Source organism: Strix uralensis, chromosome 16 (assembly GCF_047716275.1).
Source record: "Strix uralensis isolate ZFMK-TIS-50842 chromosome 16, bStrUra1, whole genome shotgun sequence".
Taxonomy (NCBI): Eukaryota; Metazoa; Chordata; class Aves; order Strigiformes; family Strigidae; genus Strix; species Strix uralensis.
Genome location: NC_133987.1, coordinates 15518156 through 15546128, shown reverse-complemented (window position 1 = coordinate 15546128; position 27973 = coordinate 15518156). Strand labels below are relative to the sequence as shown.

Sequence of the window (27973 nt, the reverse complement as noted above, 5' to 3'; positions counted from 1 at the left end):
TGAGCATGAGTGTGAACTGTTAATGTTTTGTGGCAGCACCGTAACGCTGCATGGCTGCTACGCACAAATGCAGGAACTGCACCAAGCCCTGCTGTACACAGCTAGTGTCAAGCAAGAGGTGCTATTTCCACTATAAATCCATCTGTATTCACACATTTTAAAAAAGACCCGCAAATTTAATCTTGACAGCTACCAAAACATGTGAAGAGCTTTCACAGTCTTGCTGTTAATCTTCTGGAAGTGTGACAATCACTGTTTTATTTAAAAACAGTGCAGGCAAGGATTTCACTTTTCTCACCCTTCTGACACACACAAAATTGTTTGCAAGGAAAAAGGTCAGCTTATTCTAGGGAACACAACCAGCCTGCACTGGAAGAAAAGTGTTTCTGCCAGAAACACACAGGTCTGCAGAGATGGGGACTAATGCAAAGAAAAGGAACAGCTAAGGAACAAATGAATTGCCTTTTCTAGAAGTTACCAGGCCATGCCAAGAGATGCCTACATAGATTTGGGTGAGATTTTTGGTCACAATCTATGGAAATTTTACTGAAACAAATCAGCAATGGAACCAATTTTGTCACTTATTAGCCTAGTAGTGATACAGAGCTGCTACCTCATCTGCAGTCATTCACTCTACTCTTGGGTCAAACACCTTCAAAGACCAAGGCCTCTATCACCAGACTAGTCTATTGAGTCCCTATCAACAAAAAGGGTGAAGCACTATCTATTGATTTGTTGCAATTCTTTTCTTTCTTCAGAAAGGTTATCTTCCAACTATGGTCTAGGCCCAAATCTGCCTGAAGTTAACTATTAACCTTATTTCACAGAATGTGCAGCCTGTAAATACCGCTGCCAGATCCAGTTCAGAGAGAGGCTTAAGTATGAGTCCGATTTGCTGTTCTGCTGTTTCCTCAACTCTGTTTTTGACAGTTTGTACAATAACTCCTAATACAGGCTTGTTCCCTAAGGAGAAAAATCTTAAAGTTGACTGAGGCTTAACTCAAGGGTTTTTAGACACTGCTAGAAAAGGTTTTCCAAATTCCCTGTGCAAGAGTATACTTAATAAAATATTATCCTGAAGAGAAATTCACTGAGCCTTGAAATTCGTTGTAGTAGTTAGATACCAATGCCTGATACTGAAATTGAGAAGAACTTAGTCACATTTGATTGAAGACTAGGATCTTTGGGAAAATTTAATTTAGCAGCTCAATTTAGAATTGTGGTCTCTTGCTACTGTCTCAAGCTTTCTGATATATAGTCATTTCTTTAAGTCCAAGCCCTTGGAAAGACAAGAATCTCAGTTTTCATTATTTTCAATGTACTCTTCCAATCTTCCTGGTTACAAAGGAAATTTTGAAAATGTATTCAAGCTAACTCTTTAAATGGAAGGAAATAACCCAATATTATTTTTTTCTGGCATTTTAATCCCCTCTCTAGGGGCATTTGGCAAGAACATATTGACTCATTGTCATGATTTAATCCCAGCCAGCAACATGCAGCCACTTGCTCGCTCCTCCCCAAGCGCAGTGGGATGGGGAGGAGAATCAGAAAAAAAGTAAAATTTGTGGGTTGATATAAGAACAATTTAATAATTAAAAGTAAAATATAATAATAACAATAAAAATAAAAAATATAATAATAATAGTAATGAAAAGGAAGATAAAAAGAGAGAAGGAAATAAAACCCTAGGAAAGACAAGTGATGCACGATGCAATTGCTCACCACCCACTGACTGACGCCCCAGCAGCGATCCGCCCCCCAGCCAACTCCCCCATTTCTGTACTGAGCACGACGCCCTATGGTATGGAATAGCCCTTTGGCTAGTTCGGGTCAGCTCTCCTGGCCATGCTCCCTCCCAGCTTCTTGTGCCCCTGCCTGCTGGCAGAGCATGGGAACTGAAAAATCCTTAACTTAGGATAAGCACTACTTAGCAACAACTAAAACATCAGTGTGTTATCAACATTATCCTCACACTGAATCCCAAACACAGCACTGTACCAGCTACTAGGAAGAAGATTAACTCCATCCCAGCCAAAATTGGGACACTCGTGGGTTTCTGAGCCTAGCAGTATGGACTGAAATACACTCCTATGGGAATACATACAAGAAAGCTGCAGATGGATTGTCTAGTTCCTGGAAACCTTTGAAGTTATTTGGAACAGTACTGGTCAAGCAAATCATGAGCTTTCTACAAAAGAAACTAGAGGAAAAAATCAGAGTGAAGGGCCTAGACACACATAATTGTAATGGGAGGAAAAGTCAGAGGTTCTGAACAAACTACTTAAACTGTTATAGGCTGCAAGTTACCAGCCAAAACAGTTATATACTTTTTTGTCATCTTTGAATCAAAGAATAGTTTACAGAATCTTGACTCATCTAGACTGTGATTCCAGCTTCTTCCAACCTGCAAATGTCACTGCGGGCCTCTCAGCAGAGCCTGCAGTGCAGGAAGGCTGTGTCTTACAACACCGAGCCGCCAGGCATTCTTGTTTGGTTGCTTGTTTTTGTTTTATCCATAGGTTCCAGTCTATCAAACACAGGTGCCAAGAAAATCTGATAGACAGTAAATGTAAAGGACAGACAGACACCACCAAGAAAATTAAGACTCAAATAGTTCTCTCTGCAGTTTATTCTGTAACCTTTGTTCTGCTTAGTACTATTCATACTAGAGGTACCAGAGTTTCTAAGACTGGTTGCATTATTACAGGACCTAAATTGCTTACTAATTCAAAGTGTGAGACTAAGTTTCAAAATGTTTCCAAAATGATGGGAAGAACTGAAAGCCATTGAGAACAGCCTCACTGGGAGCATTTCGGCCCTCATTTCCTCAATGAGAAAGTGGGTAGATAAAGCTTTTGTAGAAGGTACTTAACAAAAACAGAAGAAAAAAATTGCTGCCAAGGTGTTTATAGCTTTTCATAAACTAAGCCATCATTGTTTTTTTAAACTCTTAATGGGATACCACAAATCTTTACCTCTAGGTCTCTCTAGAATGAACTATTTACATTTCTGCCCAGCACTGTAAAAAGAAGGATATCAGTTGTGTCTAGGAGGATTTCCAGGTGTCTTGAAATTAGCTGGAAACCTGGTCTAAATACTGTGTTGGGTCTGTGATAATCTTTCATGTCACTTCCAATTTGATTCTTTTTAGAACTGGCTGTTGGAGTCTAAACTGCCACAAGCTAATGGTAAAACCATTGGATTCCCTTGTCTCTCTAGGTAATACATTGATTTCTATTCCAAACAGTTCTTGGTTTTGTTTGTTTCTAATAAACCTAAATAGCATTTGAATGGCTTAAGAGCTGTATAATAGATTTCCCCAACAGTTTCTTTTAAGCTTTTCTACCCTCTGAACTGTACCATCTGCTAGTCTGGAGATCACACTCATATTCTCTAGTGTTTTGACCCACTATCTACATTTCATTCCTATCAGCCATCTGAACACATTGTAGATCTCTCAGCTACAGCTGTTGATCTGTATTTAGTAAATAAAGTCCCCTTAAACAATCAGAAAATACATGACCTGGTCATATACCAGAGAAACCACAGAAAGAGCATTTCAGGCCTGTCTGCATCGTAAGAGGCTGGAATACCAACTCCATGGAAGCTGCTAATTTAATTTTTTCCTCTATATTATTCTGGATTCATAGGCGGGTTAAATGCATCCTTGAAACATATACATAACACCAATGGGCTGAAGGTGCTCTGTGCTATATATAGGCTATACAGGTCTATACTAGCCAGACTTGAGTAACAACTAGTAATCTGAATAAAACAGTGAAAAGCAATTTAGGCTATTACTACAATCTAAGCCATATGTGTAGACATGCAGCTTATCTGGCTACCCATTGACAGTCCAGCAAACAGAAGTAACCTGTTACTACTTAACATGGAAATATGAGAGAGAAATAATCACACTGGTCACAGCCCTGTAAGAAATAAGCTCCAAGGGAAACCATACACTATATAAAGCAAAGCTGTTTGCAGTTATAACTGGTCACAGATGTAAATTGCACCTTAGTACCTTTCATGTTTAAATACTTAAAAATGTTGTTCATTTTTCTGTTAAAAAATGTGTACCTAATTCCAGAATCACTTCATATCTGATATCCTATATCCCACCTGAAGCTACGTTCAGAGTCTTTCCATAGTTATGATGCTCCAACAACAAGTAAAATGGAAAGGGGCTATCATGTTTGGGGTAATCTGCACAAGTTGCTGGGGTGGTACTGCCACTGTCTCCCAGTGCTCTATATTCTCCTTTAGTTTTTTAAGCATTTTTCTTGTCCTTGAGATAGCCTCTTTGCTGTTTTTCCAGTCAATCTTACCATAGAGTTCTTGACTCTTCACAAGCCTCAAGGGATTAAGGGAATGGTCCTGTATTCATAAACAACTGCTCTCTCCAGCACCACCATTCACTGTGTGTTCTGTTATTCAGTTTGCAATATCCTACAAGCCCCAGTACAGCATGCTGTCTTGGCTAGCACTCAGCCAGTGCCATAGGCCAGCTGCTAGCATGGGAACAACTAACTCTGGAAAGGCCAAGGCTATCCAGACTATCTGTTATTAGTATATTCTGCAATAACGAATAATAGCAGAGAAACTTCACAGGAAAGTCTAGTAGAGATGAGACTCTTCAAGAGACACAGAAAATGGAGAGCAGGTATTCAGTCAGGGTATAAGAGCACCTAGCGAATAGACAGCAATAAGAGATATGTCTTCATTGTATTTAAAGGATAACAGACTTTTCAGTGTAGCAAAGTGATGTGATTTCTTACAGCAGTTAATATCAGCTTCAAAGAATATGCACCTCCTGTTTTGGAATTCTGAAATACAAAGAAGTTCAAATATTTCCTACAAAAGTTGCCTTCCAGGGAATAACTGCTGACTGGAGACCTCACCATGAAGAATACTGTATAGGTTTTCTTTTACAGAAAAGTGCAATGCTGTTTTGAAGTCTTGTGCATTCACCCTGGGGAATCTGTAGGGCACTTTGCACTGTAAGAAAGATATCTTGTCGTTAATGACTAATGACTGGTGGGTAATCCTGCAGCACAGTCCCTTTATCTGACAGGACTGCACACATGGATGATTTGCAGCAAGATTACCCTAGCATGGTTGCTAGGCGGCGAATGTAGTGCCTAGAAAACATTTGATGCTGACAGCTACTGTAAACTGTTTTGTAGGGAACAGCTTTACCAGTGCATTAATTCTGTTGCAATAAAGGATTTTCTAAACTGGATCTATTCCAAACAGAAACATCATAAAAATCAAATTTACACTGAACATTTGACATATACAACTTAACTCGAATTTCCCAAAAGAAAGACTTATAAAAACAGAATTATCTAAAAGCTGAGTCACCAACACAGCTAGGTCACTAGAGAAAAGGCTGTTCTGTTCCTTACCCAGAGGTTATAGGCCTGGATCACAGGCACTCACAACTCCGCCCTCCTTGAACTTTGAAGGGAGTTGGCACTGTTCAAATAAGCATCTTAACTGATTAAACAAGGATGTAAAATTTTACTTGCAAAACAGTCAAGAACAAATGTACACTTCTTGTGCACTGCTCACCATGCAGGGTTAACACCTTGAATTCCTTTATCTTCAAACCCCCTCTCCCCTAAGGATTTGCATATGTTGGTAACCACAATACAGCACCTCTTTCTCCCTAGATTCATCAGGTTGAACTCCGGCACCCTTGCAGCTTTCTGGCCTTCTTCAGGAGATGCAGTCCTCCACACAGTGACCAGTGCACCATCTGCCACAGCTAACTTCCATTTAACACCCTCTAAGGCCCTGCTACTCCCGTCTAAACTGGTCACAGAATACTACCAATGATTATATGTAGCAAAAATCACGTACTCTGACATTTAGGATTTAACATAGCATAATGCAGTTACTGCAGAGCAGAATCAGTTCAAATTATGCCCACCTGCAGATTTTCAGAGGGAGAGTACACTTAATCCTAAAAAAGAAATAAAAATGTCTTTACCTGAGACTTTAAACAATGGAAGTAAAAGGAAGAGGGGAGTTACAGATAGATTAAGTTGCAAGAATGCGAAGGAGAATGAAGTCCTTTGCACAAACAGCATCAGAACAGCTTATGGCTCAGCTTCTAGTATAGTGAGTAATTGCTGGTATTCAGGAAATTAATCTGAAGATCTTAATTGCAACTAAAACAATTATTCATAATCAGACTACTATATGTAATAGTCTTTCCTACTAATAGATAAAATAGCTACTTCATGTATTAAATATTGCCTATGTTAAATGTTCTGATTGTTCTGATGCAATATTCTGTCCTGGGTTTCATAGGTTGTGGGTTGCCTTCCAGGATCCCAGAGGAGTAAACAACAACGTCCAGACAAATTTACCAGGAAACTTGTAGAAAAAATTGGTGACCAGAGTTATCAAGTGTCTAGGTGGAGCTGTCTGAATTGATTTGTCAATTTGTGTTTAGGTTTCCAGATTATTTCCACCTTTCCTGTTTACATCACTCAAAACCCATTTTGTCTCTAAATCACCTCTAGCTTCTCTACTAACATCAGGCAGTTGTAATCATTAAGTGCAGTAGCAAATGTTTTCATTAGATTCCTTTTCTTTGTAGGTATCAGCCTTACAATGTTTTCTGGTTTTCTTTAATGGCTGACACTTCCGTCTGAAGTGTTAACTGTGATTTGGTTTCAGGAGTGCTCCTAAAATTCAAAGCAAAATAAGGCAAGTTGGCACAAATGTTGAGATAACAAGAGATTTCTTTTTCTCTTGGCTTCAGTAGGGAAGGTTCAAACTAGGCTTCATTTGGAGAGAAGTTCCACTGCAAGACAATCTGTCACAATAAATGCAATACACCGGTGTATACTATGATTTGCATTAGTGCATTTATACTGGTTCAGGAAGTGCTTGCAGTAAAAAGCAGAACTATGGTGATAAAATCTAGTAAGACTGTCAAGAAGTTACTAAACATTTGACTACCCAGTCTCAAAAAATTTTATCACTCCAATCTGAATTTCTAGCCGTATGTGAATGGAGCTCAAGTACACTGTGAAGCATATGGATCAAATAGCTATTCTCTCTGTATGCTGAAAAGGTAAAAAATGAGTTTTAAACATGCAAATTAGCAATCTAACCAGATTTTCTTTGGGTTTCCCCGGCTAACACATTCAATATGTGACTTGAAGGCCAGACAAGAAATACGGCCCAAGTAGGGGAAGGAGTAAACAAGGAAAGGGATAAAAACCTGGTAGATGTTCAAAACCACCTTTTGTTTATTTGATGAAATACACTTATAGTGGTAAACTTGAGAGAGAAAAGCTTCAGTTTCAGCATACAGGATGGGGTATTTACTTGTCTGTACCTCCAAAACTGCTTGAGGACTTATTATTAACAAGAGCCATACATACACACTAGGACTTCTTTAAAATTGGATTTGAAGGTACTCAGTAAAATTTAGGGGTCCATAGTCTCAAGGTCTTGGATTCTTAGGGACAAATCTCCTCAGCACTACTCTCCCTGTGCTGTCCCCCTCATCTGGATTCACTTATGAATGTGAATCTGTTGTTCCCTTTCACTCATAAAAATAAAAGAAAACTTGGAGTCTTCTTTACAATGTGTAATTGAAAATGTGGAAAAATGTGACTGCAGCTTGGGTTTGTTATTGTTTTTTTTTAAATACAGGTAATTTTCTTTAGGTTTTTTTGTATAAGACATCCTGGTATTATAAAATTTTCCTAGGGGAGTCTGTGGTGGTCTGGAGAACTGGAAGAGGTGTAACATCAGAAATAAATCAATAAATGAACATGAAGCAGAGAGAATGAAAATAGAAGAGATTTACAGCCAAACCATTTTGGTTGTGTTAATACTGTAATTATTTGATCTGAACAGATTAATACTTTCTCAAACCTATACACCTGCTTCTTTTCCACAAAGGGTGGGGATAGGAAGAACACAACAAGGAAGTCCTTCAAGAAGATTCCTGTGAAAATCTCTATAGGGAACAGGCAGATCAGAAAGCCTGCAGTTCAGAAGTACTATAAGCCTCTGCAGGCTTCAAAGAGGAAGGAATTAATAGACTAAGGTTAGGCCCGAACGACTAAGAAGCAAAATCAGAAAAAAATGTATTTTGATTTCTTGGGCGTGGGGCGTCACATTTACTGATTTTACAGTCCTAATAAATCCACCATGTTGCTAATATTATCTAGTAAAAGAAGGGTAATGTCCTTTCTCTTTACATATTTCCATACTATTCTATAGTAGTTCATGTGGTCATCTCTTCCAGAAAGTAGTTCAATTACCCCATTTATCAGGAAATGTTTCTTCATAAAAATGGAAAAAAGAAACCCAACCACACACTTTACAGTTAACAATGTCATCTTTTAAGCCAGCTTTTTCATTTTGGTCCTTGTTCCTCTGGAGTCTCTGCAGGCTCTGGAGGCTAAGCTCTTACTGATCCAATCATACCCATTTTTGCAGTCCTCCAGTTTCATACTACGAAACTAGTCAGGAGCTGATTGCAGACTGTTTGTCCTACAAAAAAGAGATCGCTTTGCCAAAGTAAAAGCATATTCTGGGCCACACTACTGATGACAGAAGGAAATAGGAGTGTGCTAGGTTTGTCAAGAAGGGGAAAAGGCTGCTACATACAGGAACATAAAATATGCAGTCTTTTCCCATGGATGAGAGACAGAACTAAAAAACTTTTTGGCTCTGCCTCCAGTCTTGGAACAGGGAATAGCTTTGTTGCATATGTCTTTGTGGTAAAGTTAAATTGAAGGAAATGCTGAACAACTCTACCAAATGTGATTTCCAAATGTATATCAAGGAATCTATTTTTCAGCATAACACAGTCACCTATACACTGTTCCTGTAAAGTGAAGTTTATTACACTGCCAGATCTTTCTACTAGGAACTGTCACCTCTCATGTCTGCTACAGACAGCTCCTGCAACCTAATTACAAAGCAACGTCTGATTTCACTAAAACCTGTATATTTAAAATAACGTGTTTCAAAATAACTGTTGGATTCAAAGTAGTAACCTGGAAGGATGGGAAACTGTCTGCAAACACCCAGATACACTGAGTGAGCCTGAGATGGTGGCACTGTCAGATTCTTTTTCTTAGTAGGCTTCATAACTCTGGCATAAAGCTTTATAAATAACTGCTGCAGAAAGGAAATGCCTTGTACCTTGCTCATCAGCCTTCAGATAAAAAAACAGCCTTCAAAACATGGGACAAAGATGTTTCAACAGAGCAAAAGACAAGAAATTTATCTTCTTGCATATTTTGAAGCAGTAGAAGTGAATAGGAGATAGCTGTGTTGAAGCAAAATAAAGATGAGGCTTTTCTATGTCAATATGACATATAGCACTGTTTTCACCTTTCTAATTATCATCTTGGTAATTATGTATAAAATCTGCTCTTTCAAGACAGAAGGCAAGGCATGCAAGCAGAAACACCTCTTGTCCCAAGTTAGGTTCTATGCCAAAAACGGTTTCAGCCTTCGGAAGCCTGAAGCTAAGCTTATGCTCAAATGGGTTTTAAACAATCCTTTTTTCCTGGCCTGGATTCACAGTCTGTCATCATGAAGTACCACTTGCAGCACTAATCAGAATAAGAGAATTCACCATTGCTATTAATGCTTTCACATAAGGACTATCTTTTGAGGGTTTTCTTTTAAATAGATAAGGTGGGTATTCCTGAAGGTGGCATTAATGCTGAAATGAATTGGTTCTACTACTCAGATATACAGGGAGTCTATTCTCACGCTAATCTTAAAAGTGCTTTTACACTTTGTGAGTCATAGCAAAATGAGAGTATGGTGCAGCATGGACACAGGAATATATATGTATAATTACAAATGGGTATTCAGACCTGCACAGGATAACCAGTGATGTTACTTTGTAATGACTGCTGAACACTTTAAAATAAAACATGCTCATTCCCCTACTCTCAGGAGTATCAATCGCCTTCATTCTCTCATCACTGTAGTGCAAACACATCACATTTTCTGAATGCAATGGAAAATGAAAATAGTGGTATTAGTGGAAGCTGTCTGATACTTTCATTATCCTTCCTTCTTTCCTAGAAAACGAAATTCGTTTCCTTCACTATGGACAAATACCTAGCCTTGGGCCTCAGAGTTTATCCACTTCTATCTAACACACTAAAGCTGCAATGACATTATGTCACTCCGTAGCTATAGCTTTGCAGGCATGAAAAAAATGCCCCAAGTTTAGTGGACATGATAAGCAGACAACTTTCTAACATACTAAAGAGGTCAGGTCAACCAATATGTGATGTGTCAAGCAGCTGAAAGGTAAAAAACAACCTCAGACTTTCAGCCAACAGTTGGGGCTGTGGAGATCTCAGCTTCATCCATGACTGAGTACAAAAAGCAACAGAAGCTTTCTTAAGTGTGAGGCTACGGGAAACTGGTAGGGTTCCACAGTGGAAGAATGCAAGAAAAGCTTCTGGGACATGTACAGCACACCCTGGCAGAGGAAGCAAGTCTTGCTTTAGTATTATCCTGTGGGTTTTATAAAACTTTTAAAAACTAAACTTTGACCTGGACAGACTTTTCATATACTTTCATTCCTCTTCATGCACAGAGATGGATTAATAATTTCTCATTCCCTTCTTTCACATGAAATAAGAAAAGATAAAGCTTACCTGTCCAAGCTGCTGGAGAGATTCAGCTTGGTCCCCTTTTCTTTGCGATATGTGCTCTCCAGTGGACTGGTAAATAAAGGTGCAAGTTGTCACTTACACCTCCTTGAATAGAGATAGTGGCATTTTGTCCTCTTAAGAATCCCTCTATAGACTGGTAAAACAGCTGTTTCTAAGGAACACACATATGAAAATGTTCTGTGTGTTCTGTGTGGACCAGTCTGTTTCCCCAATATACTTTCTGGGGTGCAAAGATGATTACTAAACACATTTTGCAGCAAGGGGTGCTACAAAACAACAGAAGACTGAACAGGTATTATACATGTAATATATATCTGTTGCATATTTGTTGTCTTTCCAAGTGGGAATGAAGGAAGCAAGTGTTTTGTTCTCCTAGTTACCATTTCAGAAGTAACACAATATATGTCCCTAATTAAAGAACAAATATTGACAGCAACCATTCAAAATTTAAAGTTAATGGATATATTTAGAGGACACAGGGTGCAACTCACAGAGGGAAACTCCAAAAAGAGGTACATTAGGGATATGGTGTAGCTAAGAACAGTCACTGTTAGGTTAATGGTTGGACTAGATGATCTGCAAGGTCTTTTCCCACATAGATGATTCTGCGATTTGCAACAATGGAAACAATTTCTCTCTAACAAAATAAAATACAGGCTATTATTAATCTGATCATGAATTTCTCTGACAGTGGTATAGTCCCTGAAGAGAAACCAAAGAATCTCTATAATTAGTAACACTTAAAATCAACATTGCTGGAAACTATGCTAGGGGTCAGAGTAGCTCCAGCAGAGATCCAGATGACTGTGACAATGATTACAACTGACCCCAGAATTCTTCAGCAGATAATTCCCAGTGAAGTCAATAAGCATATGTAATGGTTTAAAATGTGGAGTGCTGCGATATGAAACTTCAAAGCAAGAGCGTATGCTTTAAATGATGGTATAAAATTCAGAAAATTGTTAAATCTGTTTATATAAGTTATGAATATTGGGGGGAAAAATCTTATCAAAAACTTGCAATTTTTTTCTAGGAAGAGAAAACTATCTCCTATACTAGCATGTTGCATGTTCACTATTGTACATTACTTATGCACAGCTAAGGAGCAATAGTAAATCAATGAGAGGAAACTCAATTTTTCATCCCTAGCCCAGCTGAAGAGAATGTTACTTGATTGCTCTAACTGAATCTGCCACTATGCTTCACAAGCTCCTGGTAAAATATAAAGTGGGTTCTTTCTGCTCCCCAATCGTGGGGATCAGAGGTCACTAGAGCCTTGCCCCTGCTATAAGCCTTAAGCATTAATTGGGAACAGGTGAAGGTGGCAAAGTAGGAGAAGCTTTCAAGTAACTCTGAAGGATTAACAGCCCTGTACTCTCTCCACAGCAGACTGGAAATTTCCCATGCTGTAAGCCTGCACAGATCAATCAGCCCATTTGCAAAGATAAGAAACTGGTGTGAACAAACTGGCTTTGTTCTCTGTGCAATTTACTAAATATGAGTTACAAAACCACTATTAAAAGTTTCTCAAAGGCAAAAAGTTTTCAAATTATGCCTAAAGAGATTGCTGGTCTTCTCTTAAGGCTGTGCTATTACTGGATGGCTTTTACCAGTTAGCTCTGTCGTAATTGCATTCATGCTTTTTGTACAAAAGGGCATGACCCTTCCCACTGAAGTGGGTTAGGACACTCATATACAGTGGAGTCTACATCCACAGTTATGTAAGTAAAACAGGCATCTCCACAGAGATTCAAATATCTAAATGGGATTTAGACATCTTATTAAAATACTGGCCCAAAGGCTACCTCTGCATCTGCTCACTTGACAGAAAGGTAAGTTACTGCCATGGCCAATGTTGCTTTGCCAGCCCATTAGTTACTAACAGTGAAAGTAACCCAGTGTCAGTGCTTGGTCTTCCCCTTCCTTTCAAAAAAGTTCTGAACAATTAAGGATGTGTTTAGTAGTACTTTGTCATCTCTTCTATGGTGGCTGATGCATAAAGACAATAGAAACTGATGCTGTGCTATACTCATTAGATCCAAAGCTTAAATAAAACATTAATTTTACATTAAAAAATGACTTTTCTAAAATGTTGTTAATTGGCTATGGTATGTCAGGTATTCCATGCCACCATGCATTTTTGATTAAACAAAACTACAAGGTGGTGTGCTTAGGGCAGTCTGTACTACAGACAGCTTCTCTGCTAATGCTGCAAACTGGCTAGATCGGATGCAGGAGCAGTCCAGAGTTACCTGTCATCTTAGGAAGGCCTCCTGAGACATCAAACTGCGTGAGCGGCACTGTACAGCTTCCAGGCAAAAGATGGTTCATGTCTGGATGGCTTTGAGAGTGAGCAGGGGAGGTGAGGCATCCCTCTGGGTACTGGGCTGTAGCTTTCCACTGAACGAGAACAGAAAGGGACAGTGCATCTAGGATTGTCACATGCTCATGGTGGACACTGCATTAATGCAAGGAAAAATTACTTTTACTCCCTAGAAAATGGTGCACAATTGTGCTGGTTTTGGCTGGGATTGAGTTATTTTTCTTCATAGTAGATAGTTTTGGATTTGTGCTGGGAACAGTGTTGATAACACAGGGATATTTTGTTGCTGCTGAGCAGCACTTACACAGAGTCAAGGCCTTTTCTGCCTCTCACCCCACCCCACCAGTGAGCAGGCTGGGGGTGCACAAGAAGCTGGGAGGGGACACAGCCGGGACAGCTGACCCTGACTGACCCAAGGGACATCCCAGCCCATGTGGCATCATGCTCAGCAGATAAAGCTGGGGATGTTCGGAGTGATGGTGTTTGTCTTCCCAAGTCACCGTTACATGTGACGGAGCCCGACTGTCCTGGGGATGGCTGAGCCCCTGCCTGCCCATGGGATGTGGGGAATGAATTCCTTGTTTTGCTTTTGCTTTACCTGTTAAACTGTCTTTGTCTCAGCTCAAGAGTTTTCTCACTTTTACTCTTCCAATTCACTCCCCCATGCCACTGGGGATGAGTGGGCTGTGTGGGGCTCAGTTGCCAGGTGGGGTTAAGCCACGACGAAGATACAAACCAGCATCTATGTTGTAAAACAGGTGTGGGTATGAGTCATGGTAACTTCTGAACTTGATCTTCTGTCAGAGGCTATTTCCAGAACTCCTTTTGCAGAAACCTCTTAAGACTTTAGGTGAACCTCAAACAAGTTGGGATCCGTTTTGCCAGCAGCTCTACCACGTCAGAGGAATTGCAATGCGCCATTACCTTTGTGCTCTCTGGCATCAGTAAGGACCAACTTCAGCAGAAGGGTGACAAAACCCTGTGTTGGCCAATTTCCTAATGCATTTGCATAGTTACTGCACCACCACGGTGGGAGTTACTAAATACAACGGAGATGCTGGCGATGAGATCATACTAGCCGTTAGACGACCTTACTGAGAGTCAGGGAGGCCTGTCGCGCCGCCTGCGCCGAGCCCCCGGCGGGAAGGCCTGGCCTGGGCCGGCCGGCGGCTGCCAGCGCTCACCAAGCACCACGGCGGCTCTGGGCTGGCCATGGCTGTACCGGCGCCCTCGCCACACTGCTGCGCGGAGAATCGAGAAAGGGCGTCTTGCGGGGTCAAGGCGGTAGCTGAGGGGTTTGACCCCCGCGAAGGCTGGCGAGGGGAGCGCTGGGCCCGGGGCGGAGGCGTCTGGCACCCTCAGTCTCTTGGCGGGGGTGGCTGCGGGGCTGCCCAGCACAGGCGGCGTCTTCCCGCCCGGCCGCAGCTCCCTCACGGCCCCGTCGCGCCGCCGGGCAGGGCTGAGGGCTGAGGCGGCCGAGCGCTGCGGCGGGAAGGGGCGCGCCCCCTCAGGGGAGCACTTTACCTCGGCTTCGCCTCCTTCGGAGCCCCAGCCCCCCTCCCCGAGACCCGCCAACCCCTCACGGTGCGCAGCAGGGCAGCGCGACCGCCGCTGTCAGGAAAAAAGAAAAGGGAGGGGAGAGGGGAGGGGGGGGCCGAGCCGCCCCGCCCGTCAGCTGTTGCTGGCCGGGCCCTGCGCGCCGGGCGCCGATTGGCCGCCGCGCGGCGCCGCCCGGCCCCCGATATAAGGCGGCGCGGGCGGGGAAGGAGCCGTCGCGCCCGCGGTGGCGTCGGTGGGTGCGCCGCGGGACGGTGCGCGGCGGGGCCGCGGCAGACGGTGAGCGCCTGGGGGGGGTGTGCGGCGGTCCCGTTCCCGGTCGGGGGGCGGAGCAGGCTCGGCCGGGCACCGTGCGGGCCCGAGCGCTCGGGTCGGGGCGGGCCCGCCATGCTGTGAGCCGGGGCGGGGGTCGGCGGGGCGGGCGCGGGCCGTGTCTCGGGGAGGATCCCGCGCTGGGGCAGGGCCGGAGCCTGGGGAGCAGCTGGAGGGGCCGCCCGTGCTCCCCCCGCAGGCTCCGCCGTGCCGGGACCGCCCCTTCCCGGGCCGCCGCCGCCGCGGCGGAGCCGCTCTTTGTGTCTGCGGCGGCCCGGCGGGGGGGGGGGGGGGGCGTTCCGTGCCGGCTCTGCCGCGCTGCCGAGCGGTGCCGGGGCGCCCCACAGGCCTCGCGCAGGCCCCCGGGGTGGCTCGAGGCTTCCCAGGCGGCGGCTCTGTCCCGTCCTCCCGAGCGGCCCGCGCCGCCCGCCCGCGGGCTCGGTCCCGGTCCCCTTCTCCCGGCGCGGTCGCAGCTGTCGCTACCGCGCTGCGGTCACACGGTGGTGCCTCACGGCTCGGCGGCGGCGGTGTCGGGGGGGCGCGGGCCGTGCCCGCCGCCAGCCGGGCTCCGCTCGGCCCGAGAGGCTCGTCCCCGCTCGCTCGGCGCCGCAGAGCTCAGTGCGAGGAGTTCGGTACGTGCTCCGGAGTGAGTCCACACCGGCCGTTATGGTGACAGTCCTGGGAGCTCACGGTAACGTGAGTTGTTCAGAACGAATCTTGTTCCTTCCTCTGAGCATCCGCAGTGTACCGTGCTGTCTTGCGCTCTTCCTTTTCCTGATGTGACTGCAGGTGTAGACATCTGTCAGTAGATGTTGCGTTTGAGTAGACCTAAAGAACTTGGAACAACTTGTAAGGCTCCTGCCTTGATTAGCACATAGGTGAAACAGTACCGGATCTTCTTTCTCCGATGGCCTGTACCAGAAGCTAATGGTTAGGCGTTGTTATGTAACTCTGGAAAGCCAAGAGCAAAAGGGACTCAGGACACAGAGCATCTAGAGACCAATGTGATCCCTCTCCACAGGGGAGGCGTGAGGAGGAAGACTTGCCACTTGCCAGATGAGATCCAAAACCACTGTGACCTTCACTTTTCTAATAAGGTGATTCTGAAACTCTGAGTAGAGGACTCCTAGCCTGAGCTCTAGAGCTACTTGGTACAGGTATGTGATAGACTTTTGAGGTGTTTGCAGTCTGAAGGTTTGAGCTGTTGATAAAAACTGCTTGAATATCAGGAATGTATGGGTGCTATCTAGCTGCTGTTAGACAAAGCCACTAAAAAACCCCAAACATTTGGAGAACTACCTTGAATGTGTAAATAGAATTTTTTTAATCAGCAAATTTAAATTTGCCATCTCAGCAGTTTTTTTATGTATTCAGAATTAAGCTATGCCACAGGATTTAGACAGCATGTTACTTCTGATAACTGAATGTCAGAAGTGACCCTGTTATCTTATCAGGACAGACCTTGCATTAGAGTTCCATGTGGATGTGACACTGACAAATATAGAGTGTGACAGATGCTTTACCAGCCATGCAATTGCCTCTGAAACAAACATAGTCTTAAGACTAGAAATCTGCTTCTAGTTCTGCATAAACTGGCTGACTTGCCTGACAGGCAGTTACAGCATAAACCTATTCCATTTGCTGTGCTATTGCAAAGGTCTGCCTACTCGTGAAACTGTTGCTGTGTCTGGGAAACTTCCTAGCCTGCTGCTCTCCCCTCTCTTCATTTTACTGTCTTCTGTAAAATATTAACTTCTGTGTGGTTTAGCTTGGTGTAAAGCTTTAAAAGTGATTCTTGATTAAGTGTAAGGTGCTACTACACCTCATGTGGAAACTAACTGCTATTCTAGTCAACACTGTTAGGTATTGGTTTTCATTCTAGTGTTTCTAACAGTCTCTTGAATGCTGAGTTGCTGGAAGACAGTCCATAACTAAGCCACAGGAAAGCCTTTTTTAGCTGCTTTCCCTGATCTCTTATTCTTCATCACAAGTATAATAAAGGCTGGGAGAAGATTTGCTTTGAAGACTTCTATTAAACAGCTTTCTGCTTCTAAAATAGCCTCTGGCCAAGCCCCAGTTTGTGCAAGGTATTTGGCTTTATCAGAAAGAGGTGGCATTAACTAGAGTTAATTAAGACTAATGGTGATCCCTCTGTTTTTGGAAGTGGTGAAGCCTGAGCATTCCTGTTTTGTAAAGGTCCTAACTCTCTATGGCTGGGTAGTGTGGGTGCTGCACACACTTGTGCGCCCCTGGTAGATTACAGCTCTGATTTCCCCAGAGGGTTTTCCCCTGATCTTCCATTGGCAATGAGTATGCATCATTCCTCAAAAGTAATTAGAGGCACATAGAGGAAAAAGCATTTTTCACAATTAGTACCATGTATGCAAGCTGCTGTTACTTTGTCTCTTAAAGGTCTTAACATGGAGGCTTTTTGACTAAACAGTCATTACTAAATATTTTTAAAATTTTTTAAGCTGAAGGTCATTCTAGTAGTTTTATTCTCATTTCCTTTGTCCTGCCCCGTTCAACCTACTTTAGGTGAAGTACTGTAATAGAAAGTAGACCTACCACCTTCTGCCCCAAACTCAAAAAATGAAAGCCCAAAGAATTAATACTTGCACTTTAAACACAACTGCTTGAGGACTTTGGTATATTTGGGTGAACTACAGTAGATTTGCTATTGAAGCCTCTTCCTATAGCTTTGGCTTCTATGGTGGCAGTTATTTTTTCAGAAATGTGCCTGCAGGCATTAATGATAGTGAACTTAGCAGCAGAATGCCTAGAATCATAAAAAACAGTTTAGAAACTAATGCCAACCTTGCACTGAATTTGTCCCCTAGCAGCCTTCTGCAATTTAAACTGCCTTTCTGTTTGTCCTTTACTTATAGCTTCTGAATGGGATAAAAAACCCTTCACAATTGAAGTTCTGAGTAGAAGCTTGTATTAGGCAAAAAAGAAAAGAAGCTATTATTTATGGAAAAATGGTTAATAGCTGATGTTTTCATTGCTTGATTGCTTTAAGAACTGAGATAGGTTATTTGCAGTTCCCACCAGTGAATCTGACTAATCTTGCTAATGAGTAAATATGCTTAGATGCTTGCTTTGATAGCAAGTGTGGTGGGAAGGCATGTAGCACTAAGAAGTGCCACCGAGTATATATGGCTGGTGTTAGCAATCCCTCTGAAGATTAGGAATTTACAGCTTTTAATATCTTACAGTAAAAGTGATAAATTAAGTCAGTGCTGCTCCTGGTATGCATGTGGGCTTTTTTAGCTCAGGTATGCTTTAAGGAAGAAGTGAGTCTGAAAGCTACTTGTAATCTCCCTACAGAATGCAGTATTTCTCCCATCAAGAAGTGGACTGTGAAGACAGCTTAATCCTGATTTCAATTAGTTGCTGGTGGAAAAAGTAGTGAGGTTGGAGTTCTGTGTCTAGAAAACAACACAGAAACCAAAGGCCTCTCTGGTAGTTCTTACTAGTATAGTTTCAACATGCAAATGTACTGTGCTAAGGATAGAATTAAGGCTGCAGGAGAGCTTTAGCTCTAGGTATACAGTGACCTAAAGCCAGAAAAATCACAGCAAGAGCTAGCAACTACACTGTAGCTTTTAGCACCAGAACACTGCAGGTGTTTGAAACAAAACTATCCAAACTAATAAAAAAACCAGTGCTACCATCCCAGTTACTATCATACACTATTAACTAGCTGTTTGTGCCATTGTAAATCTGTACGGATGCTTAATACATGACTTTATATAGGGTGCTGACTCCAGCCTCCTTGAGTAGGAAGGATAAGAAGACATGCCTGCAGAAGGAATGACTCCTACACTTTACCTTTATCTCATTGAGAAGTGGAGTTGAAGTGCTTTGAGAAGCGACCTTGAATTTCATCATGGTGTCCTTTTCCTAGAAGGTGAATGTCCATGGAATAATCTTTCCAAAGATATGTAGGCTTGTTTTCTCCTACATCTCTTAGCATTAACTATGGTATGGTGCAAAGATGTGAGGAGCTTTCCAAATAGAAGCTGGGAAGGGCTTCTTGGTACAACCTGATTATCATGACAGTATTAACGTGAGATCACAGTTGTTTCTGTGCCTAGAGAAAGGAAATTTACTGGACAGTACCTACAGAGGAAGTTGTGCTCTTTTCTGTCCCAGAGTCCCAACTGATGCAGATCCTTTGAATTTTTAATCCTTTGAATTTTTTAAAAGCATTCAGAATTTTAAAGGTAAAAACCTATGGGTTTGGCTGAGAAAGATCTTTAAGAGGAATCTGCAGGTTGCTGTGTTGCATTCAAATTTGGACTGGAAAATGTTTAGAAAGGGTGAATCAGTCTCATGCATCCTGGAGGTCCTAGTTCTCCATCTCTTAACACCTTCTACCTTGCCATATTGAAGCAAAATCATTTGAAACACAGGAGAGCCAAACCCAGCTAGATGTAACTTTAGTTTTACATAAACACTCACTCTGTTTACACATCCTGCCTCAAGGACAGGTCTGGCAACTTTCTGTTCTGTTTATATTTACTACTGTTAACATCTCAGTTGTCTTAAAGAGCTCTTCTAGTTAGTGATAATAAATACAAATGACTCCTTAGACTGGAAGGATGAGTCTGATAATATTCTTCATTGTGTGTAAGGTTAGGAGCAAGACTTCTACGAGATGATCTCCCAGTTGTTAAATCTGTCCTTTTGTAAAGGATTCATGTGAATTTATTCTAGAACGAGCTGTTATGACTAAGCTGAGTTGACTTGCTAGAGCAGAGGATGAAGAAACAAAGCTGTCATATCCAAAGTATAATCAGCATGTTCTTCCTGGCCAGCTCTGCACCTTGAAACTCTCTGCTTATGCTCCTGACTGGCATCTGCTGTAGAACTTCACATATTCTAGAAGCATCAGCTGTGTGGGAAGTCACCCACTCATGGAGAGCATGTGGGCCTGGAAAGTTCTTCCCAGTGCCTGCTGAGAAATAAGACTGATGGAGACTTGGGTCTAATCTTTGTATAGTTTAACACCAGATTTTTCCAAAAGGTGGAAGTAGGGGTTAAATTGCCTCACAACTTCAAGCAAGTTGTAGCAGTGTTATTAAGCAGTAATTGTGGCATTAAACAGAAGTGTCCAAGAACAGTAAATAAGAATTAAGAAAGTACTATGGAGCTGTTCACACAAGGACAGCAATAAACTCCTACCTCCTTGTTCAGAAAAAGCACCTTTCCAAACAGTGGGCTTCTGGGTCCAGCGGTACTCAGGATCCCAAAAGAAATGGGAATGATAAGAACCCAGGGTGTAACCTGATAAGAGAAAGCCTTGTCTCAAGATGGAGGTCTGCACCCTTAAAGAGCCCTGTTTTTCCCTCACATAGGAACTCACAGACCTACCTGTTTTCCAGGTCAGACATTGCAGTCTGTGGCTGTTAAAAAGGCAGAGGGAGAAATATATTCTCTTAAGAGTCCAGATCGATGTAGGTCCTTTGTTACCTGAATCTAACATCTAGCTCTTGCTTTCAAATTTCTTTCTCAAGACTGCTTGCAAAGGTCTGTGCCTTGCTAGCTATTATGCTGAAGTCTAAAAACAGCTTGCCAAAAGATCCTGGCAATACGGAGGACGGTGATGTGCGAAGTTTCATACCTTTGATGATAGACCTCTGATGCTGTCTACTCACTTGATGTGTGGCGGAGGGGTAGCACTTGCAATGTTAGTCTCCAGTATTAAAAGCTATTTTCTAGGTGACAGTAACTGTTTAGTTCTAATGTAAGGTTATGTGCTGCACTAAACTGCTGTAGGGAACCAGTGCTAGTAGGTTGTCACTGCTGCTAGCAGTTGTGCAAGTTGCAGAAGAGGGCTTAATGTGGACATGCAGTGTCTGCATGAGAAGCAAGGTAAACCATCTTTCATGCTGATGCTGTACTGTTGTGGCTAGATCAAACAGTGCTGCAGTTTAAACATGCCCTGAGGAAAATGAACTACATGAAAGTCACTCTTAATCACCCTCAGCTGATCACCCTGTGTTGAATAAGCATTGCAGAACCAAGATGATCATGACAAAAGTCATAAGCTTCTCTGGCTGTGGTGGGCACACCATTCTGCTGAGGATGTGTGGTATGGTTAGTTTTTGTTTTGGTTTTCTTATTTGGGCAAAATCAGGTCTGCAGGCTTGGTTGGTTCTATCAGGTATGCTACAAGCTATTGGTTGCTGTATTTTACAGGGCTGGAAATGTAGCCAGAGTGTGTGCAGGTTAGTATGTGACACTGGACCCTAATGACACTCATGCTGAACTTGAACTTCAGTGGATGTGTCCTTGCTGAAATGGCTACATGGCAGTGTGCCTGGGTCTGCTGTTCCATGAGATGGTAGGGAATAAACTTAGTCTCTAGCTTGAGTTCTGTTTGTAAAGATACTGCACTGTAATTGCCTTGACTCCTTCATGTTGAAATGCCAGTGAGAATTCAAGTGCAGTAGATGACACTCACAATCACCTAATCCTTCTGGCTCAAGGTTGGTTAAGACTGACTTCTGAGGGGTTTGTATGAAGAAGCTGCTGTTGCAGCTGAGAGACTGCAATAAGGATGGCTCCATGTCCAAGTGGAGAGCAATGACAAGTGCCATTCCTCAGGGTTCAGTGTTGGGACTGGCGCTGTTTAACATCTTTGTCGGTGACACGGACAGTGGGATCAAGGCACCCTCAGCAAGTTCACCAATGACACCAAGCTGTGTGGTGCGGCCGACACGCTGGAGGGAAGGGATGTGCCATCCAGAGGGACCTGGACAGGCTGGAGAGGTGGCCTGTGCAAACCTCATGGAGTTCAACAAGGCCAAGTGCAAGGTCCTGCCCATGGGTTGGGGCAATCCCAAGCACAGACACAGGCTGGGCGAGGAGTGGATTGAGAGCAGCCCCAAGGAGAAGGACTTGTGAGTGTTAGTGGATGGAAAACTGTGAGCCAGCAACGTGCGCTCGCAGCCCAGAATGCCAACCATGTCCTGGGCTGCATCAAGAGAAATGTGGCCAGCAGGGTGAGGGAGGGGATTCTCCCCCTCTGCTCTGCTCTCGTGAGACCCCCCCCTGCCCCTGCAGTGCTGTGTCCAGCTCTGGGGCCCCTGGTAGAAGAACGTGGACCTGCTCAAGTGGGTTGAGGAGGCCACAAAGATGATCAGGGGCTGGAGCACCTCCCCTGTGAGGACAGGCTGAGAGAGTTGGGGGTGTTCAGCCTGGAGAAGAGAAGGCTCCAGGGAGACCTTAGAGCAGCCTCCCAGTACTTAAAGGGCGGGGGGGAGGGACTCTTGATCAGGGAGTGTAGGGATAGGATGAGGAGTAGCAGTTTTAAACTGAAAGAGGGTAGATTCAGATTATGTATAAGGAAGAAATTCTTCCCTGTGAGGGTGGTGAGACACTGGCACAGGTTGCCCAGAGAAGCTGTGGCTGCCCCCTCCCTGGCAGTGTTCAAGGCCAGGCTGGACGGGGCTTTGAGCAACCTGGTCTAGTGGAAGGTGTCCCTGCCCATGGCAGGGGGTTTGGAACTGGATGATCTTCAAGGTCCCTTCCAACCCAAACCAGTCTATGAGGAGCATTTCCTGGAAAGGTATGTGGCCCTCAATAGACTGGCACTTAGAGCAGCCAGAAGATACTCCTGTTACTCCATTGCCAGTTAGTGGCTATGTGTCAGCTGAATGCAGATGTTGTTCTGCTCTTGCAGCTGATGTTAGAACCACTAGGGACTATATCTATTGTACCTGAAAGTGTAATACTGAGTCCTAACCTGATTCCTACAGCAGTCCAGAAATATGTTCCTGGGTAGGACTGGTGGTGTCTTCTAAAGTCTTCCATGAGTTTCTCTTGTTAAAGAGCTAGGGTAGTAGGAAAGAAAAGGTAATTAATGACTGACTGTCTTATGTCCCGTCTGGAGGAATGTAAAGCTACCAATGTTGTAAACAATTAACTTTGAAATTTAAGGCAAGGCTCACATGACCCCTTAAATAATGTTGTGACTTTGGAAGTAGCAGAAGACATTCCCTATACACTTTTGTCCTGCCAAAACTCTGCAGCAGACTAAGGAAGTCTTGGAGCTCCTCCTCTCTCCCATTTTCCTGCCTGCTGCCTCTGTTCCAATTTCAGCTGCAGTCCTAACACATTACCTTGCTCTTGTGGTTTGAAAGCCACTAAGAGGAGCAGAAGATTAAAATAATGATCTTCCCCTTGTTTTGTTAGTCTTCAATAAATCTAGCTCTACCTGCTTTTGAAAAATGCATATAAAGCAACATCTGTTTTTATCAGCTCAATGAACAACCAATTATCATGTAGTCAACCCTTCTAAACAAACCAGTGTTACAGACAGGCTTATAGTAATGCATTAGCATTGCAATTGCCTTTGCAATTAGCTTACCAATCCTAGAACTGTTAGTATGTGAGAAGGATGTTTATAAATTAAATTTAAAAAATGGGCCAGACTTCTGACTTGCAAATGTACTGTCTCTGTAGGATTCTGTCAGGAAAACTAAAGGTTGCTGAACTGCTACCTTGTCATGGATTTAAGAGGCCACCCATGATTTAGCATTTGTATTAAATAGTCTTAAATCTCTATACTGAATTGAATAGCTTCTGTACAGTCTACTACGTGTCTGTCTTGTCTCCTCTTCTGTCTCCTAGTAAAAATTGCTACCTCTTAGCAGGCTGACCATGTGTTATTTTGGCAAGCACATCAAGAGTTGAAATAAGTTTAGCTTTCATTTGCTTTAGTTTGATGTGGAAACCTGCACCTTCAAAGGCACTTTGTTGAAGAATGGCTTAAAATGAGTACAAACTGTGGGAGTGCGAGAAGCTCAAAGCACTGAATGCAAGAGTGCCATTGCAAAGGACACCAACCATGGATATAATGTTGCTGACTATGGTAAAACTGCATAACTTCATTGTGCGTTTATTTTTTTTCCACTGTAGGAGTTTGAAGATGCAGCAAGCCTGATAGCGAGGACAGAAGAATCTCCTTGACATCAGACAATCTGAAATACTGACCATGTCTATTATGGATCATAGCCCCACCACTGGAGTGGTGACCGTTATTGTTATTTTGATTGCTATTGCAGCTCTTGGTGCCTTGATACTGGGCTGCTGGTGTTACCTGCGTCTGCAGAGGATCAGCCAGTCTGAAGATGAGGAAAGCATTGTGGGAGAAGGAGAAACCAAAGAGCCCTTTCTTCTGGTGCAGTACTCTGCTAAAGGACCTTGTGTAGAGAGGAAAGCTAAGCTAACTCCAAATGGCACAGAAGTACATAGCTAACTTGGAGCAACACATGTACATGGACTATGCTTACGATGTGTGTAACCAGCAGCAGAATCTCTATACTGTGAAGAACCTGGTCACATGCATGCTACTTGTCAGCAAACACCCTGATGAGGATTAAATAAGCTTTGTTTGCAACTGCATGCACTGAGAAGTTGCACTTTGCATCAACTGTGTATCCTAATTCCTCTGACAGGAGCTGACTCACCTGGTGTAATGTCCATTGCCGGCGATGGACACAAGGATATATAGGTGTGAAGAGACTACTGGTGTGTTTTGTTACTTGAATGTTTAGCTGAGCCTATTTTGATGGATCTACTACTGTAATGTGAACTACTTTACAACTGTGAACTGTAAATAGGCTGCCAGAAGCTTTTTGCTTTGTGTTCCACATCATATGGGAATATGATGCAACTATCCATAACACACAAGGGGACTCCTGAACCACAACTGTAGATGGGATTCCAGACCTTCAAAACCAAATCTGCAGTTAAAGCTTGCTCCTGCTACTAACTTGAGTGCACAGTCATAAAGTCAACTCCTGCTCTTAACAGTTTATTGGACTGATGCAGAATACTTTCTTTGAAAACCAAGTATAAGCCTTCAGTAATATGTTGAGGGAGAAAATACAGGAGCTACAAGAAAGGAAGTGATTGCCTTTAGTTGCAGCTTGGTGGGTTAAGCTTTTGGCTGCTAGAACTGAGTTCTCTAACTATGTAGCTACTGCAAGGAAACTGCCATTTTGATGGATTCCAACCTGGGAACTAATGATGGATACTGAACCCTCAGGGTTGGTCCAGAAGGTTTCTGGGAGTTTGAAATGGCAGCAGAGCAGGCTTTTCTCTTCTGTAGGTCTGCATGCTGAAACTGCAGAAGTGGTTACTTATTAAAACTGGCATAAGTACAGCTAGTATGAATTTTTCCTAGAACCCCATAGCAGTTAGGGTATATGTTAACAGCCTGTTGTAAAAAGGCACTTTAGTCTACAGACAGTCAACTATAGAGTTCAGTTAATGTATCTTGTAGATAACTCTCTTGATTTAACTGTACTACTACAAGATAAGTTTCAGTCTTTCCTACAAAAACAAATGCTGATGTGGGCAAGAGATTGCTGGTCAGTTTGTAAAGGTTTGTAGCTTCCAGATAAGGACACCCCTTCCATTTCCTGCTCTGTGCTACAGTTCAGCTATAGAAACTGTAAAACAATGTGTTAAATTGGGAGTTTTGGACCTCAAAGGTTTGGGGGGAGGTGAGGGGGCAGAAAGGGGAGGAGAAGGAACAACACTGAGCCACCAGTGGCAGCTTACCTATTCTCTTAGGATAGGCACACATGGTTTGAGGCCACTGACCTGTTTTCTACGACTTTGTACATAGCTTCCTTTGCCTACTGAAATTTTTAAACAAATTGCCTAGAAGAAAAAAAGCTACTGTAAATCTGCTCCCTGAGATAAATTACAAATAATGAAGTCCAAGTTCTTCAGCTCTATAGGAAGCATTAGACTTGCTTCTTGTACCTGTACATATGGAATAACTAAGTAACACAGGCCTAGCAAGCTTGCTTGAGAACTGTGACTGTATGCAAGACAATAATGGCCTAGAGAAAAAGTCTTGTCCCTTTCTTCTACAGTAAGATGTTGACTTGCATTTTTAGTGCTACATTTGCTTTTTTCAATTAAAGGCTATAATTTGAATCAAAACTAACACTGGCAGTAACAAAAGGCTCCTGCTGTTGCCTCTTGAGTACAATATGGGATACAGCTGATTAGAGGGCTGTTCTTGCCCTGGCTTTTTTCTGAGATACTAGTCTCATGAGACTTGCATGTATAGCCAGACCCATACACTTATACTGCTGTATTCTAAACCTTTTACAAATCAAGGAGAAAAGGATTAATTCAGTAAGACTTTTAGTTTTCAGTAGAGAACAGTTCACACATGGCTCTTGCAGGTTTCAAGACAGTCAGATAACTGGTATACAAAAGTGATACAAAGTGCTGAAGTTCTAGAACAGAATAGTTGTAGCAAGATGACTTTTGTCCATTCAAGTTTACTGATTACACGGATGAAATATCTCTATTTTAATTCAGCAAGAATGCAGTGTGAAGGGTAAACTTCAGAAATTATGGAAAAGTATAAATCAAAAGTCTAATTTCTCTTCTAGCAGCTGTAAGAGAAAGCCAGTGAAAAATAACTGGTCCTTAGAGGTGCTTCACACTGCTGCCCCTAAAAATCAGCATCTTTAATTTAAATGGATAGGTGTTGGCAAGTTAGTGCAATAGTAAAGTGCAGAAAGTGTTTTCCATTCTCCTCTTCTCTTTAGATGTGGGTATCTAATAAGTTGTTCAAGTATACAAAAATATTCCATTTGATTTTCTTTTTCTAGATCATGTGGGGGAAGAAGTCTTTATTTACAATGAATTTCAATAAAATTTGCATAAATACCTACCCAATACTGCATCATTTGACTTTGTAAGCAATCATTCTGTCCTGTTTCCACTACTGTGCTCTGTCTCTATGGTATCAATATTATCAATCCTTTTTTCCTCTAATGTGGCAGTAGCTGTTGAAACTGATATATCATTATCTTCAGAAAGTGTTTGCTCTGACTGAAGGGATTCTTTAATTTCATCTTTGCTCTGCAGCCTTCCTTCCCTCGATGCCACCAGGATTCTCAGTAAAGTATTTTCTTTGAGGAGGTTTTCTGATGCATCTGCTAATTCTTGAAGCTTTTCAGCCATTTCTAATAATTCTTGATTCTTCTGGTCATATGTGGCCTGTAACTGCTCACTGTGGAGCTGCAGAGTCTTGTGCTGCTTTTCCAGGGCGTGCTTTTGCTGCTGTAGCCTGTGTTCCTCTCTCCTAGCTTCAGAAAGCTGTGCTTCAAGCTGGTCATGGGCCTGATGGAGGGCACTGATTTCTGATCTTAACTTCTGAATTTCTCTCTCTAAGTGGGAGATGTGGCCTTGCTGCAGAACTGTCTCTTTATGTAGGCATTCTTTGGTACAGGGCTCTGATGAAGAAAGACTCGAGTGATGTAAAATAAATTTAAGGAGATTAGGAAGGTTAACCGAAAAGTCTTCAGGGAACTTCACACTTTGTTCCTTCCTAGAAAGACATAACAAGTTAATATTAAAACATTCAGATAAGTAAGCAATGATAACTTTATGTAAGCATCTGCTGTTCACCTCTAATTTGATATCTTGGTTTTTATTAGAATGGTTAATATAGCAACTAAGAGAAACCTGAACTCATGTAATAAAGACAGAGCACACAGTATTTCCTTTTGATGAATCCTTTTACCTCTGTTCCAGTCTGGGTGCTGTAAGCATCTTACACTGGATTGGTATATGTCTGAGAGCAAAATTTCTGTCAAATTTCAGGAAACACTTTTTAAGAGTAAAATTTATCCCAATTATGGGTTATGAGCTTGAAGTACATACAGTAGCATCACTGTTGGGCAGGTATGATCAGTGTACTGATACTAACATTTGTTAGTAACCGGAAGGAGAGCATTTAAGTGTTCTTAATTCTATATACACTGTTAGCTGTGTACATCCGGACTTAACTTCTATCTGATGAGAAATTACTATTTTGAGCCTATATGTTATCCTGCAAGATGTAGTTTCATGTGTTCCAAAATCAGAAGGGTATTGCAAGAAGCAGAAAAGTACAGTTTGCTTTTAAACAGCAGTCACTTTAGGCAGAAGCAAGGCCTTTTTGCTGTCAAAAATCCAAATCTTTTTACTTATTCCTCTTACTTCTTTGTCTTTATGCCACTGAGGTGATCAAGTTTGTTTTTTTCTGAAGTTCATTCTATGGCTGTGA

At 42.5% G+C, this 27973-nt stretch overlaps 3 protein-coding genes across 9 annotated transcripts in view; 2 read left to right on the top strand and 1 right to left on the bottom strand.

The window, feature by feature from the left end:
* CLEC16A (C-type lectin domain containing 16A) overlaps positions 1-18713 on the top strand; it is a 376293-nt gene extending 357580 nt beyond the window's left edge. The window contains exons 25-26 of the mRNA XM_074886665.1: positions 16021-16034; positions 18637-18713. Of these exons, the coding sequence (XP_074742766.1) occupies positions 16021-16034; positions 18637-18663 (41 nt within the window). The 3' untranslated portion in view covers positions 18664-18713. The remainder of the gene's footprint in view (positions 1-16020; positions 16035-18636) is intronic.
* On the top strand, positions 14719-26598 carry SNN (stannin). Of its 3 annotated transcripts, XM_074886676.1 has the most exons (3): positions 14755-14844; positions 15899-16034; positions 23809-26598. In XM_074886676.1, exon 3 carries the CDS (start codon positions 23885-23887, stop codon positions 24146-24148), a length of 264 nt encoding a protein of 87 aa, XP_074742777.1. In that variant the 5' UTR covers positions 14755-14844; positions 15899-16034; positions 23809-23884; the 3' UTR covers positions 24149-26598. The 3 variants fall into 3 exon arrangements, with proteins under 3 accessions (XP_074742776.1, XP_074742777.1, XP_074742775.1); XM_074886675.1 differs by lacking the exon at positions 15899-16034 and having other exon boundaries at positions 14719-14844; XM_074886674.1 differs by lacking the exons at positions 14755-14844; positions 15899-16034 and adding an exon at positions 18657-18790.
* The window catches only part of TXNDC11 (thioredoxin domain containing 11), a 29194-nt gene continuing 27259 nt past the window's right edge, over positions 26039-27973 (bottom strand). For all 5 annotated transcript variants that reach the window (XM_074886667.1, XM_074886669.1, XM_074886668.1 and 2 more), the window contains one exon: positions 26039-27253. In XM_074886667.1, the coding sequence (XP_074742768.1) occupies positions 26626-27253 (628 nt within the window). In that variant the 3' untranslated portion in view covers positions 26039-26625. The remainder of the gene's footprint in view (positions 27254-27973) is intronic.